The sequence below is a fragment of the Triturus cristatus genome, chromosome 8 (assembly GCF_964204655.1).
Source record: "Triturus cristatus chromosome 8, aTriCri1.1, whole genome shotgun sequence".
In the NCBI taxonomy this organism is placed as follows: domain Eukaryota; kingdom Metazoa; phylum Chordata; class Amphibia; order Caudata; family Salamandridae; genus Triturus; species Triturus cristatus.
The window spans coordinates 823,429,127-823,445,682 of NC_140591.1; the positions used below are offsets into that span (position 1 = coordinate 823,429,127).

The 16,556-nt window shown below is 50.4% G+C and overlaps 1 protein-coding gene across 3 annotated transcripts in view; it reads left to right on the top strand.

Moving 5' to 3' along the window:
• The window catches only part of BIVM (basic, immunoglobulin-like variable motif containing), a 277,159-nt gene that overhangs the window by 202,040 nt on the left and 58,563 nt on the right, over positions 1-16,556 (top strand). Inside the window, exon 9 of one of the 3 annotated variants that reach the window (XM_085622284.1) lies at positions 10,858-11,253. The exons of the other annotated variants lie outside the window; for them this stretch is intronic. Coding sequence (XP_085478410.1) covers positions 10,858-11,185 — 328 coding nt within the window. The 3' untranslated portion in view covers positions 11,186-11,253. Of the gene's footprint in view, positions 1-10,857; positions 11,254-16,556 lie in introns of those variants that run through there. 3 annotated transcript variants of the gene reach the window in all.

The window sequence follows — 16,556 nt, forward strand, 5'->3', positions numbered from 1 at the left end:
CAAAAGAAGTGGCACAGATATCTTCCAGACCTGTGAGGTGGAAGAGGTTCAGTGTAGCCCAGTTAGGTCCCAGTGTAGTGGGAGGGGTGTAGGGGCTCACGTCCTGTCTCAGTGGAGAAGGTGTGAGTGTGGGACTGTGGGTCCCCAGGTGCCCGAAACCCAGTCTCAGGGCCTGTTGGGTTCCTTAAGGGAACACCAGGTTGGGGGCCTAGACAGTGCTAGTAGGCCATTTGAGGAGGATCTCCTAGTGTCAGGAGAACCTGGAGCCTCTGTAAACAGAGCTCCAGTGGTTCTGGTGTCTAGCGGTACCGCTCCAGTTGGGAGGGTGCAGAAGTCCAGACTGAGTGGTGAGAGGGGGATGTGTTCCCCAGTGGGAGAACCAGTGGGTCAGGGACCAGCCAGAAGGGCTGAGTCCCCTAGGAGTGACCATGGTAACACCACTTCTGTCCTGGGAGATCTTCGCGCACTGTCAGGTGGACAGGGGCCAGGAGACCTGCGCCAGGCAGACTGTCACGAGACACATGAGTCATGTGTCACCCTCGGGGAGATACTGTGTGAGTCCCCAGAAGTCCTGGCATGCCAGGCAGGTGTGCAGCCGCAGGGTTTAGTCCCTGGGTTGGGAGGCCAGGTTCAGGATCTGCCTGACCTGGAGGGAAGGACATCTGTAAGCAGTGTCCTGACCGGTTTGGCTTCCAGGGGTACCACTCCAGTGGGGAGTGTGCAGCATTCTGGAAGGGGGTGCAGAGGGAGGAAGTCCTCGCCTCTGACCCCGGTTCACCTGAAGGGTTTAGACCATAGGTTGGAGGGCCAGGTCCGGGGTGTCCCCCCTGACCTGGAATCCCAGTTGCAGGATAGAACCCCTGAACTGGTGGGCGAATGGTGCAGGACACCTGCCCCAGGTGCCCTAACTATTCTAGAAGGGGGTACTGCTCCAGTTGGGAGGGTACAGAGCCCCAAGGAAGAGGAGGACCGGGTATGGAAAGGCCCACCCCAGCCTCCTGTCCAGCCACCGGATACAGGCCCGGGGCTGGTGGGTCAGTGCCAGGTTGTCAGACCCGACCTGACAGGGAAGGGAGTGGACAAAGGGTGCCAAGCACCTGGGGCTGCTGCCCCCCACCCTCTGACGCCGAAAGGGTTTGAGGGCCCTGAGAGGCATAAGGCCTGGGTCTCATCCCTGACCACTGTCAGTGGTCACTGCGGCCTGCTGTCTGTCTGTTGGGACACACCTGTGAGCCAGTTAAGGCTAGGTGCTGCACAGGTGGTGTCCACAGGTGAAGAGAAGGGTTCCACATGGGTTGGCTTGGTGGACCCTGAGAGTATGGATGAAGAGATCCAACCGGGTTCAGGAAGGCGTAGAACAGGAATAGTGCCTCTGCTGTTTGGGCCAGTTTTCGTGTTCTATCGCCCTAAGCAGGGAATCCCATCGAGGTATCGCTTGGTCTACCCTGGCTTTAGGCTGGAAGGGGGTTGTATTGGAACTGGCCCTTTTTGCAGGGTTATCCCCAAACTTGTTGCTTCTTCCTCCTCTAGTTTTACTGACCTGTGGTTGTTGGCAATAGGACTCTGGGCACTTTATCACTGCTGATCAGTGCTAAAGTGCATATGCTCTCTGTATAAAATATCATATTGTTTGGATATACCTGATTGGCATATTTGTATCACCATGAAGTCCCTAGTAAAGTGCACTGTGTGTGCCAGGGCTGGTGATGACAGATGCTACTAGTGGGCCTGCAGCGCTGATTGCGCCACCCACGTGAGTAGCCCTAAAATGGTGTCTCAGGCCTGCCACCGCAGGCCTGCCTGCAGTCCCTGGACTGCCATGTCCTCCTGGCCAGTGTCCACACTGGCCGGGCCTAACCCTTCCCTTTTTGTGCACATCAGTCATCCCTATGGAAGGCCCGAGGTACCCCCCTGGGCAGGGTGCAGTGTACGTAAAAGGTAGAGCATGTACTAGTGCAGGTACCATGCTCTGGTAGTGAACAGTGGCCATTTTGTGTGTTCACTGCTGCAAGGTTATCTTGCTCCATAGGCTAACATGGGGGAGGCTGGTGCCAATGGCCATCAGCCTCTCTTCTCATAGGAACAAGATAAGACATGAGTGTTTGATATCCCTGAGCTCAGCATTTAATAACACATCTTTTAGGCGAGGTTGTTTTTAAATCCTGAGTTGGAGAACAGTACTTTTTAGAGATTAGCTGTTCTCTTGTCTGACCCTTCTGTGTGCCTGGGCATGCTTGTGGATTGACTGTCTGGTTTGAGAGTGACAGGGGCTGGGGAGCCCCCAGGAGGTTGGATGTGTCAGCCCTTTGCTGAATGACTGCATTTGCAAGTAGAGTGGAGGGAGGAGATAGCACCTGGGAGTGAATAGGGCTGTGCCTGCCTGCCACACTGCTGGCTCCACCTCCTGCTGGGCGGCTGACGACTCTGCCCCTCACTCTGAAAGGAAAGAAGAAGCCAGGAAAACAAAGTGCTCCAGCAACACCCAGAACTGGATCAGACCGGGTTCAGGACCCACTTGCACAAAGACTTTTAGGGGTATAAGTAAAGGACCCCTGACAACAGAAAATCAGATTCTACAATCAAGAGGTACCTCTGCTGGAAGACGGACCGCTGAAGGACTGAAGGGAGATTGCCTTGCTGTGTGCTCTAAGGGCTGACCTGTCCTGCTGTGCATCTGAAGCTGAGGAGGAGAAGGGACCTTGCTGTGTGCTGTGACCCTGCCTACTTGACCTAACAAGACTTTGCTGTGTGCTGTGTCTTCAACTTTGAATCTCCAAGGGCCCGAGAAGAGCTGGCCTCCTGTTTTGCAACCCAGGGACAGAAAGGTTGCCAAGACTTCAAGACTCTGCTGTGTCCCCCTGGGCTGCTGTGTACCGCAGAGATCGTAGGCTGTTTTTAAACATCTGCCCCGTGAAGTGCGCTGGCTGCTCTCTGCTTCGCTTGAGAGCGCCGCGCTGATCTTTGCCTGAAACCGGCTGCCGCGTTGAGAAGACCGACGTGCTCATCGGCACGTGTATTGCTGGTGGGGGCTTGGCCGGAGGAGCCGCGCTGCGAGTGGCTGACTCCCGGTAGCATCTGACATCGTCACTGGGGGCTCGTCGAGGGAGTCGCGACCTGATTGGCCCATCGCTCGAGAGCTGCAGAAACCCTGCACCGGAAAAGTTGCTCCGAAGCGCCGAGTCATCGCACCCCTGCCCGCATCCTGGTGAGTCTGTGCCAGGAGGAGGAACCTTGCCGGGAACCTCGTTAACTGTAGGGGCATTTTTAAGTCACATCTCAATCCCCGAACGTCCTGCATAGCGCGTGGGGCCCGGGGACTGCCGCCCATGGTGCAATCTTGTGATTACAAACGAGAAGAGCAGCCTGAGTTGAGCGCTTCGGTTATAAGCGCAGGGCACAGCTGGAGAAATGTGTTTTAAGTACTGAGAGCCTACAAACTTATTCTTTTCGAATACTAATTCCCACAAGAGACTAGAGACTATCTTTTTATTTTCCTAGCAACCAGAGAAAGCTGAAGAGAACCGGAAATTAATGTGCAATGCTATGGTAGTTGATTTTTATTGCTGAAACTAGATAAAACTATTTTTTTAATATACTCACCTGTGTGGTCTGCATTTGTGGTGTACTGGGGGGTCATTGTGGTTGTTACTTGCAAATACTTTACACATTGCCTTGGGGATTAGCCTGTCTGCTCGAGCCAAGCTACCTAGAGGGTGAGCAGGGGTTATCTACAGTGTGTGTCCCTGTACCCTGACTAGAAGCATGGGTCCCTATTTGGTCTAAGGTACTTACCTCTGCCAACTAGAGACCCCCAGATCTAACAGATTTAGTGAAAAAGATCCACACAAATTATTTATAAAAATATGTATTTATTATATATTACTCTTTAACACATAAACATGTCTCCTACCTGGAGATATGCACAATGCACACAATACTTTCACATAGAAACTCAGTAAATAGAACAACATGCACAGTGGACCCCAGGGGGGGTACCAGACCTTATACTAAGAAAGTGGTATTAGGACCACGACTCAGCTCAAGACAATGTCGAGTGGACGTAAAAGTTCTGGGGACCCAAGGAACCACCCCATGTGAGTAGATAGGAACCCCCACGGAGAGCGTTTGCAGTGTGGGAACACGCCCGCGTGCTCTGTACAACTCTACGTGTAAGTCGCAGTTGGATTCTCAGGAGTAACCAGAAGATTTGGAAGACAAATCCCCTCTGATGTCTTGTGTTGCAGGATGAATGACCATGACCATGACTCTGCAGAGGCGACACTGAGGAGGACCAAGAGCCGTACACGAGCTGTCCCACTAAGGATGTCGAGTGCTGAGAGGTCGGTGTTCGGCGGGAGCACCAACAAGCCTTGACAAATGCAAACAACGCAGGGATCGAAGAAGGAGCAATGTCGGGACCAGCAATGTCCAGGGAACTCACCAAAAGAAGGGGAGTCAGGGCAGGGCTGAGCAATCAAGGGAGCCCAAAAGAAGCAAGTGTGACCCTCAAGTGGAACTGAACTCTAGAGGGCCCCTGAATAATGAATAAAGCCCTCAAGTGGACCCACAGGCCGGAGGCACTAGAGTGGCGAGAGGACCTCAAGCAGCTCACCAAAAGATGCAGGCCACGATGCACACAATGCGGTGTGGCTGAAGATTCTGGTCACTGGAGGTGCTCGAGGTTGGGGCTACATGGAGCCCGAAGATCTTCGTGGAAGGAAGCCAACAAGCCTTTACAACTGCAAGTTGACGCGGTGCACAGGGGTTCGGATATTGCAACCCCCACAAGGATACTGGCCTCATACTTGGCGAGAGGGCAGGCCTCGTGAGCTGTGGAAAACCACCACCTGTGTAGCTCAGGATCAGCAGACCGGTCAACTTAGTTGCGGTGCCTGCGAATGCAGGGGAGTGACTCCTTCACTCCAAGGGAGATTCCTTCAGGTGTCTTTGATGTGCACAGGCCTTGGAAGGTTCCTTTATGATGCACCAGCACAGACAATGCAGCAGACTGGAAGGGAGATGAAGTCGAGCCCCAGCGAAGTCCAGAGTGCCCAGAAGGTAGAAGAAGTTATGTCTGATCTGAATCATATCCCACTACGAATCTAGGGACCTACACCCAGGTAAGCCCTTGGCCTTAAGTACCCTAGGGAGAGGGTTGGGAGGATTCAGGCGACCCTCCCAGGGGAGGGTCTGGACAGGGGGAAGTAACTTCCATGTCCTTTGTCTAGTTTCACACCAGAGCGGGAGCCAACGGCTCCCAGGGCTGGTTTGAACTGGACTATGCATGGTGACACCAAATGTGCCCCTCATGAAGACTGAGTGGCGCTGGGAAGCGCACCCACCCTGCGCCAATACACTAAATCCTGTCTGGGAGGGGGTCACACTGTGACAGGATGCCTATTCTCAAGGCAAATGTGACAGAGTGCACAACTTTCTTTTAAATTTTGTATTGCTTAATAATGTTCTTATCTTCCGCGTGCTACCCGGAGAACGTGGTCAGCCCAAGCCACGCGATTATGAATCATGCACTGAACAGGAGCAGCATACAACCCCGTGCCGGGTGCACAGCCTTAATTTGCATTGCGTTGCTATGATGCCAACAACTTTTATCTATTTCCCAAGTTCTTTTATTTTTTCATTGTAATCCAAGGTTTATCATTTCTTCATGTTTTTTCACAAATCACAAGAGAGGCGCTTAAAACTTCACTGGTTTCTTAATGGTGCAGAAATGCTAATCCAAGCCTTATCCTGCGCCACAACAGTGCACATAAGTTTTATCCACAAACATGAATTGTTTACTCAATGCATTTCGGGCCTAATTGCTGGCCCTTCGTCAGGGGAATGTTTATCTATAAATACAAAAAATACCAGTTAGACTGTTTAACCCAGTAACACTCAGTCATTAATGCACATAACCACCCATGATGTTTCACCAAATCAACGTTTTCCCGCTAAAAAAATAGCTTAACGCTACCCCTTTAAGTGGATACCTCCGCTTTCTGTTCTACACCCAAACCACCTTTCTTCCCTTGTAATTCTCATGAAGTACAACCTCTGTATTCATTGCCTTCTCCCCACCCTAATGACGTATTGCTTTTTTCAATTCTAGTCGGTTTCAACATCTTAATTCATTACGCTACCTCACCTTACATCCGTGGTGCTAAACTTCCTGACTATTTCATCATTGGTTGTAATCCATACCTTTTAAAATGTCAGCGCTATCGTCCTCTCAACTTCTCCATCACCAGCCCGATATCAACCTCAGATTCAACGCTATAAGCATACTTCTTATAGGGCTGCTTCTCTCCGCCCCTCTACCTCACCTATCGCCAATTTAACACCCTCACATACGTCACCCTACTTCCTCTCTCCTTCCCAACCCAATCCCTGATTACAAGACCCATAATGCACTCCATGAGTAAACCCTTCAGTCTGGAGCTCCAGTCACCCTCCCAACACAAATACCACCATGCTTTTCCCTCATCATCTAACGAAATATCCACCTTTGATGAACCGCCCACCCACAGATGTCCTGTCTAACGTTGATTATTTGATGTAAACACCCCATAGTATTCCAAACGTCTACTCAACCAGATTGTTATGCAACATCAAACTCTACATTTTCCAGTTGTTAACTTTAAAAGGTCTGCAACCACTGCTTCAAACAATAGTCATCCTTTGTCCAGTTTCACACTAGAGCGGGAGCCAATGGCTCCCAGGACTGGTTTGAACTGGACTATGCATGGGGACACCAAATGTGCCCCTCATGAAGATTGAGTGGCGCTGGCAAGCGCACCCACCCGGCCCCAATACACTAAATCCTGTCTGGGAGGGGGTCGCACTTCCCTGTGACAGGATGCCTATTCTGCCTTCCCCTGCTCGATCTTGGCTCAGCAGCAGAAGGGCAGAATTGTGTCTCTGGTCAACAGCAACCATTTTGTGCTGTCCGGGTCTGCGAGACTGGTACTGGGGACATGGAGAGCCTAATGGAGGGCTCTTCCAGTGCTTGCAATGATACCTCCCACACTGTTTACGGTGTGGGGGTATGATTACAACGCGTTTGATACCAAACATGATAGGATTCGTTGCTGCTTTTTTCGAATTGATCATCATGTAATTACGCGGTGCCCCCCTATATAGTATATGGCTGCTTCACTGACAACCCGGGAGAATGTACTCCGTAGGCTGTAGGGGTGTCCTGCTCATGCAGGGGCACCCTCTCACGTAGAACCTAGCACTCTGCTTTTAGGATTGCAAAGGCCTGCTATAGGGGTAACTTATTAGATTTTAAGTGCAGTGACCCTACATATAGGAAACCTATATCTTAAGTAAGTGGTGCTAGCACCAGCTTACACAGGCTGCAATGGCAGGCTTGTAGTTCCTTTTTAAATGGTCTCTCATGGGGGGATAATACATTCTTCAGCCCATGGGAGACCTCTGGGGTACCTATGCCCTGGGTAACTTAGTACCATATACTAGGGACTTATAAGGGTACCCCATTAACCAGGCTGGGATGTACCTAAGTACCGAAAACAGCACTTTAGGGAGAAAACAGATAGACTGGGGTCCTGATTAGCAGGATCCCCGTCAGACTGGTCAAATACAGCTTAGCACCAGGCAACAAGTGGGGGTAACCATAGAAGAAGATCCTACTTTCCTACTCAACCCCCCCCCCCCCACCTCAACGTAAGGAGATGAGACTAACCTTGCCAAGTTGAGTCTTCATCATCTAAGTGGAAGTATCTGGAAATTCCATAAGCATTGGCATGGTTACTCCCATGCCTATGTTCCATTGTATAGTACATCCCCTGTAGGGAAATGGACCACCTCAAAAGTTTGGGGTTTTCACCCTTCATCTGTTTATGCCATAAGAGGGGCTTGTGGTCTGTCTAAACAATGAAGTGTGAGCTAAACAAGTATGGCCTCAACTTCATCAGGGGCCAGACCACAGCAAAGGCCTCCCTCTCTATAGCTGACCAACGTTTCTCTCTGGGGGTCAACCTTTTGCTGATAAAAGCTACTGGTTGATCCTGGCTCTCTGCATTAAGTTGTAACAACACAGCCCCTACCACCAACTCAGATGCATCTGCTTGGAGAATACATTGCTTGGAGTAGTCAGGACTCTGCAGAATAGGAGCAGTGCACATGGCCTGCTTAAGGTCATCAAATGCCTTCTGACAGCTAACTGTTCACTAAAGTTTCTTGGGCATTTTCTTTGATGTAAGATCATTCAAGGGAGTCACTATGGACCCATATCCTTTAACAAATCCTCTGTAGTACCCAGTCAGGCCCAAGAAAGCTCTGACCTGACTCAGGGTAGTTGGATCATCCCATTCTATTATGGTCTGTATTCTGCTCTGTAGTGGTGGAACTAGGCCTCCACCTACCAGGTGGCCCGGGTACACAACCTTACTCTGCCCTATCTGGCACTTAGTAGCCGTGATAGTGAGGCCTAGTTTCTGCAGAGCCTCCGGGACATTTTTCAGGTGGATTAAGTGATCCTCCCAGGTGAAGCTCAAGACAGCTATATCAACTAGATATGCTGTACTATAGGCTTCCAGACCTTTGAGAAATGTATTCACCAACCTTTGGAATGTGGCAGGTGCATTCTTCAAGCCAAAGGACATAACAATTGATTATACTCATTAGGGGCCTCATGTAGGTAGCCAAATACCGGTCGGTAACGGCCGATTTTCGGTAAATATGCCGTTACCGACCGGTATTCAGACAAGTGAGGTGTAGGAGTCCAAAAACCACTTTTCGGTAAATATGAGACGGTAAATACCGATTCATATTTACCGAATTCCAAAATACCGAATCAGATTTACCGAATACATAATTAACGATTCGGTAAACATGAAGTGGTAAATATGAAGTGGTAAAAATTAAAATGACATGTAGGAGCACTCGGTAATTAAGAAATCCAGGAAAATCGGTAAATAAGAGTCGGTAATTAACACGGATTGAAAGCAGGTGGTAACCATCAACAATGCATATAAGCAATCCCAAAATGCAACAGCGTGGACAACATGGCCGCTATGTACGTCATTGCAAGGCGCCTACGTCTACAGGCAGCAGGACTGAGGGTGTGGCGACGGGAGGAACAAATCTACAGACAGCGCATCACACTATTCCAGCTGACTGATGCAGAGATACATGAGAGGTACAGGCTACACCCCGAAACCATCATGGACTTAATCAGGGACCTACACCCACTCCTGGACCATCCAATAAGAAGGGCGCACGCCATACCCCCACATGTGCAGGTGCTCTGCAGCCTACATCTGTTGGCATCCGGCAGTTATCAGGTGGTGATAGCTGCGGTGGGTGGGGTATCCCAGAGTTGCCTGTCACGTTTCTTCAGGAAGTTCCTGGATGCCATGATGCAGAGAATGCACCACTACATAAGCTTCCCAAACACACAGGCTGCACTGCAGAAAACAAAAACTGACTTTTATCACATGGCACAGTTCCCCCATGTCATCGGCTGTATTGATGGTACACACATCCCAATCTGTCCACCAGCTGATACAGAGCACATCTACAGGAACAGGAAGTCCACCCACTCCATCAATGTGCAGGTGATCTGTGATGCAGGGAACATCATCACAGATATTGTTGCAAAGTTTCCTGGGAGCACCCACGACTCTTACATCTTCCAGAATAGTGGGATCTACACACGACTGAGTGCCGGAGAATTCGGAGAGGGATACCTGCTAGGTAAGTAACAGTGACGCCCCTTGAAACCTGCAAATCATAGTGTATAGAGGCATGTTACTGATGGTTCCCTTTTACTCATCCAGGCGACAGTGCATATGCATGCCGGTCATTCATCCTCACTCCCTACCTACACCCAGCAACCCAGAGTGAGAGACGATACAACGTGGCACACAAAACAACACGCAATGTGGTGGAGCGCACGTTTGGACTACTGAAGAGCAGGTTCCGCTGCCTGCACAAGAGCGGAGGCGCACGCCAGTACAAACCCATCACCTGCTGCAAGATTATTGCCACTTGTGCAATGCTGCACAACCTTGCCACGAAAAAAGGTACAGATGTGGAACTAACATATTTTGAGGACAACGAGGATGAGTCAGGCCAGCCAGAGGGCAACGCAGCTAGAGTGCCAACTACAATCGATGGGAGAGAGAGACGGGCAGAGATCACATGCAACTATTTCTGAGTAAGTGAGGGGACACAGCGAGTTGTGAGAAGTCCTGACGTAGTTTTAATGTGGCACCACGCCATGAACACATGAACAGGCCAATCTGGCAATATACCATCTATACAAGGAGTATGTCCAGGGTTACGTCACCCAATGGGAAGTGGCTAAGCAGGGCTACATCAATGTTTGCGCATACGCGCTGCAGTGGTGGATTGCACGGCCTGTGCATCCTCACTAGAGCCAACCCCAAGCCGCCTGCTGCTCCTGCGTGCTTCTGGGACGGGGGGTGTGATGCTGCTGCTGGTGTCGATGCTCTCCGCAGCATCCCCTGCAGCAGTTGTCGACGCCTGACTAGTCAATAGCACCCCTAGTGCACTTGTCACCTGCACCATCCCCCGAGACAGGTCGCTGCAGCACTGTGTTAGGCCCTCCTGCATCGTCACAGAGCGCCGGCACAGTAGAGAAGTCGCAGTTGCCAGACGGTTGAGTGCCCTGCTGGTAGTGTCCCTTCTCTGGCGTTCCCGGCGCCGTGCTTCGATGTCAGCATCTAATTTGCTGCACAACTGCTGGATTGACTGGGACATGTCCCGAATGCCCGCAGCCATGCCGCTAATGTTATTGTCCATGTTGACTAATGTTGTCTTCATCACCCGCATGTTCCTCTGGACTGACATGACTGCCTTTGATTGCAGGCGCTGTTGTTTCAACATTTGGCCCTCGAGCCCCAAGAAGACACCATGGCCGTCAGTGGGTGCTGGTGGACTCTGGACACGCGACCTGCGGCGCCCTCTTGCTCCCGTCTGTGCTGCCTGTGAGGTGTGGGGCACAGTGGCATGGCTCCCTTCCTGGGGCCCGGTGCGGTCTTCTGGGCCCATGCTGTCGTCTGACGAGGTGTCTAAGGCTCGTAGCCTGGCTGCTGGACGCCTCCTCATTCTCACACCTGCAAGCGGAGATGTGGCCGGTGATTCGAACATGAGTGGCGATGCTGGCTCTGGTTGTGGTGATGCTGGCTCTCGGTGAGGTGATGCTGGCTCTGGGTGCGGCGAGGCTGGCTGTGTTGGTGGTGCGGCTGCCAGTGGGCCTGCTCCCTGGTCTTTACTTGTGCTGGCTAGAGGTGATATTTGTGGCCGGTGTGCCGTCTCTCCTGCAGCATGCCCTGTCCTGCATGATGTCACATCTGTGGACAGAAATACAACATTGGCTCAGTGTCCCCGAAGGGCTGCATTGCAAGCGTCACAATAAATCATTTCACATTCCAATATGTCCTCTGTCTCCTTGTGCCTCGAGTGCGTGACATGCCTTGTTGCCCTGTAACATTTACGTCATGGTTAGTGTTGCCCTGACTACATCTCCCGGAATGCATTGCCTGTCTGCACTGACACGTGTGGACTGCAGTGTGATTCTCGTTTCACAATGGGGGATGTGGGATAGGGGTAGGGGGGGCTACATTGCTGTGCTTTCGTCTTACCTTGGTGTGTTGTGGCTCTGGCAGAGCTGTCGGCGTCCCCAAGACCCACGACGCTCTCTTGCTCGATTGTGGCCGCCACCAGCTCCTCCAGTTCGGTGAGGGCAGGTGCCCTGTTGGTTCCACCTCCGGTCTGGCTGGCCTCCTTCTGGATGTCGCCCATCTTCCTCTTGGTTACAATCCTCAGGTCATACCAGCGCTTTTTGAGGACCTGAATGTCCCTGTGGGTCACTCCCACAGCATTGACCTGCGCCTGGATGGCCAGCCATATGTTGCGCTTTTCAGCCTCAGGCACTTGCAGGGATTGCCTTCCAAACAGCTTCTGGTGCTGCTTCACCACCTCCTCCACCAGCACCTGGAGTTCCTTGGGGCTAAATTTCAGCTTCCTCCTCCTTTCCCCTCCGTCTTTCTGTGTTCTCTGGCTGGACATGCTGTTCGTTTACCCGCTCGCACATGCAACGGCTCCCTGCCTCTCCTCTGCACTCCAAGCCTCTCCAGGGTCGGCTAATTATGTACACCTGCCTGGGTGTGGCCACTTCGGCTAATTATGTACACCTGCCTGGGTGTGGGCACTTCCTGGTTGGGTGGGCTGTCGTTGCACAGGATTAGCTGTTTCGTCAAGTCATGTGAGTTTATTTACCGAATCCGTACATACCGATTCGGTATTTTCCGATTCGGTAAATACCACCTCGGTATTTTCCGATTCGGTAAATACCACCTCGGTATTTTCCGATTCGGTAAATACCACCTCGGTATTTACCGATTCGGTGAATTCCGATTCGTGATTACCGAATGTTACCGAATCGGTAACTGTTACCGAATTTTTACCTACATATAACTTACCGATTCTAATTTACCGATTCGGTACGGCTCGGTATTTAAGAACCGGTAAAATTTATTTACCTACATGAGGCCCTAGGTGTTGAAAATGCTGTTTTTGTTTTGGCATCCTCAGCTAATCTGATTTGCCAAAAGCCAACTTTACTTAGGAACTTGGCTGAGACCAAAGTGTCAATAAGCTCATCTGTCCTAGAGATTGGGTGAGCATAAGTCCTTATGACTGCACTGAGTCCCCTGTAGTTTACACAAAACCTCATCTTTCTTTTTTCACCCTTGGTGTGAGGTTTAGGTACTAGGACTACTGGGCTAGCGCAAGGGCTATGTGAGGGCTCAATCACTACCAACTCCAGCATCTTTTGGACCTCTGTCCTGATGCAATCTCTGACATGGTCAGGCTGGCTGTAGATTTTGTTCTTAACAGGCAGACTCTCGCCTGTGTCTACTTCATGGGTACACCAGGTGGTTTGACTTTGAGTCAGAGAAAACACATACCTGAATTAATTGAGGGCCTCCCTGCAATCAATCTGCTGCTGATCAGTGAGGCTGTTTGCCAAGGCTACTCCATCAACTGATCCATCATCAGGGTTTTGTGAGAGGAGATCAGGGAGAGGGTCCCTCTCTTCCTCCTGTCCCTCATCAGTTGCCATTAGCAAGCCCATGTCAGCCCTGCCAACAAAAGGTTTTAGCCTGTTCACACGAAGTACCCTGTGGGGACTTCTGGGAGTGCCAGGGTCCACCAAAAAGCTGACCTCCCCCTTTTGTTCATGTATGGTGTGGGGTTCACTTCATTTGTCCTGGCGAGCTGCTGGGGCAACTGGCTCCAACACCCACACCTTCTGACCTGACTGATAAACAATCAGGACAGCCTTTTGGAGTTCTTGGCTTGCCTCAAGGTTTTTGCTCGCCTTCTTCATGTACTCAGCCATGCAGGGGCGCAGACCAAGTATATAGTCCACTATGTCCTCTTTGGGAGGTTTGAGAGGTAACTTCCATCCCCCCTTCACCAGACACAAGAGACCCCTAACTGGATGCCCAAACAGACGTTCAAAAGGGCTGTAACCAACCCCTTTCTGAGGGACCTCTCTGTAGGCAAAGAGAAGGCAGGGTAGTAGGACATCCCATTTTCGCCTAAGCTTTTCTAGGAGGCTCATGATCATACTTTTTAGGGTCTTGTTGAATCTTTCAACTAACCCATTGCATTGAGGATGGTAGGGTGTGGTGAATTTGTAATTCACTCCACACTCTTTCCACAATGCAGTTATATAACTTGACATGTAGTTTGTACCTCTGTCAGTTAAGATTTCCTTAGGGAAGCCCACTCTGGAAAAAATCCCTAAGAGGACCCTTGCCACCACAGGAACTGTGGTGTTCCTAAGTGGAATAACTTCTGGGTATCTAGTGGCATGGTCCACCACCACTAGAATATAACTGTGGCCACATGCTGTTGGGGGGTTCATGGGACCAATAATATCAACCCTCTCAAAGGGAACCCCAACCACTGGAAGTGGAATTAAGGGGGCCTCTGTGATGCCACCTGACTTGCCACTGGCTTGGCAGGTGGCACAGGAGCGACAAAACTCCTTTGTGTCCGCAGACATATGGGCCTGTGAAAGTGAGGGACAAGCCTGTCCCAAGTCTTGCTTTGCCCTAAGTGCCCTGCCACGGGAATGTAATGTGCAAGGGTGAGGAGGAACCCTCTGAACTTCTGGGGTATAACCAACCCCATGGTGGCACCAGGCTTGGGGTCTCTACCCTCTGAGTACAGAAGACCTTCATCCCAATAGATCCTATGGGACCCACTGACATTCCAAGCAGCCTCAGCAGCAGCTGTCTGATGGGTTTAAGAGAGGGGCAGGTTTGCTTCTCCAAACTCAAATGTGCTCTGGAAGGCCCCCTTTCCCCCAAGAACTCAACCTGATCAGGCTCAAGTTCATCTGGGGCAGTACCTTCACAGAGGTTATGGTCACCTCCCTCAAGAGACTGCTCCTCACTTTTAGTCTGGGGGGAAGGCACAGCCTTACTCTTCCTGCTCCTTTTCTTGGAAGGCACCTAGTCCATTGTTCTAGGATCCAGGGCCTGCTCAGGGGAAAGCTGCTTTGCTTGTGACCTGGTCACAGCAGACACACTTGAAAAGATGCCCAAGTTGAAGTTTCCAAATCATTGCCCAACAATCTACAGGTAGGTCTTAAGGTATCACAACTGTTTTAGGTCTAGTTACCCCTCCCCAGCTGAGATTCACAGCTGCCTAGGAATGGTCAGTCCTTACATTGCTAGCATTGATCACTTGGTACATTTGTCCAAGTATGATCTGCTAAAGAGACACAAGATTCTCTGTTACCATAGTGACACTTGCCCATGTCCTTGTAGCCATGGACTCTTTTCCATTTATCAGCTGCTGCTGCCTGTACTTTCCTAAGTTACAGGGACTGACTGGTAAGGTGTTACTATTTATGCCACCATCACAGACCAACACAGCCTGAGCTACAGTTCTGACAAAGTCAGAACTCATCTCAGAACCCAAAGTTAACCCTCCTAATCCCTTGTTTCCTGTACCACCACTTGTACATGTGCTAGGGGGTGCAGTTGCCTTAGGGGCAGTGGTAGTAGGAGTAAACTCCTTGGCTTTTGGACAATCAGCATCTTTTGTCCAATGGGTTTTCACCTTACAAAATTAACAAGGTTTCCTCTTGCCTTTATTGGATGTTTGTGACTCCCCCCAGATACAGGTTTTTGGGGCCCTCAGGAAGACAATTTTTTATCTTTGCCCTTGTCTCCACCCTCATCTTGAGTTTTAGAAGAATCCTGTTTCTTCTGGTCACCACCATGGCTTTGAATTTCCTGCTTAACCCTGGTTCTGACCCACTTATCTGCCTTCTATTCCAATTCTTGGGGAGAAGTCAGATCTGAGTCTACCAGGTACTGATTCAAAAGTTGTTTCTGACAATAATTAAGGATCTGCTCCCTCATAATCAAATTGTACAATCCTTGATAGTCTTGCACGTTGCTGCCAAGCAGCCAACCTACCACAGCCTTAATGGCACTATCCACAAAATCTACCCAGTCCTGGGTTTGTACTTTCTGGGTGTCTCTGAACTTAATCAATTATTGCTCAGTGGTTAAGCCAAACCCATCAATGAGCACACTATTCAAAACTGAGAAATTATCAGCATCCTCTTCTCTAACAGTGAGGAGCTTATCTCTATACCTTTGTCAGCAAAGGAGAGCCACAAGATAGCTGCCCACTGCTCTCAATGGACCCTCTGAACTTTACAGGCCCTTTCTAAAGCAGTTATCCATGTGTGGATGCCATCCCCAATATGGTAGGGAGGGATAATCTTGCTCAGGTTCCTATGTTCAAAAGAATGTTCTTTAACTCGAGGGACACTGTTTCTGCCACCATGGGAGTCCAGTTCCAATTTCTTCCTTGCTCTCTGGACTTCCATTGTCTCTCTGTCAGGCGCCAACTGCTCTTGCTTGAGCCTGAGCCTAGCTTTCTCAAGCTCAAGAAGTTGGTACTCCCGATCAAAAGATTTCCCCCTCTTACTAGAAATGGAGGTCCCTGCTGACTGCCCTGAGGCATTGGATTCTGCAGAGTAGGATCTAGACCTCCTTGGTCTACTCTGCACCTTCCCAGGAGGATCAAAGGGGGCATCCTCTAAGCCACCTGTGTTCTCCTCTGGGAGGTCTGAATTGTCCAGGTGGGAGTCCTCAGGCTCCACCTAGTCAGGTTTAGATTCTAGGTCAAAGAGGGGTTCCCCTCCTGGCCTAGCTTCATTCCGTGCCCCAACCACTCATTCCTGTTTATCTGACCCACTGGTTTTCCTGAGATCATCTAATAGTAACACCTCCAGGAGGTGTTGAGTGTTGGCTCCCTTCCCTGTCTTCAGCGTTCTAGATGCACCCAGTGCTTTCAATTCTTGGAAATAAAGATTACTGTGTTTAGTAGTCAGAGAGCCACTGGCATCTCCTTTGGGAGACATACTAACTGTGGTGTGGTGTTGCACCTACCTAACATAGTGGGAACTAAACTCTCTGAGGTTGGAGAAACGGTGTGCTATACCCTGAACTACCCAACCCTAAGTTCAG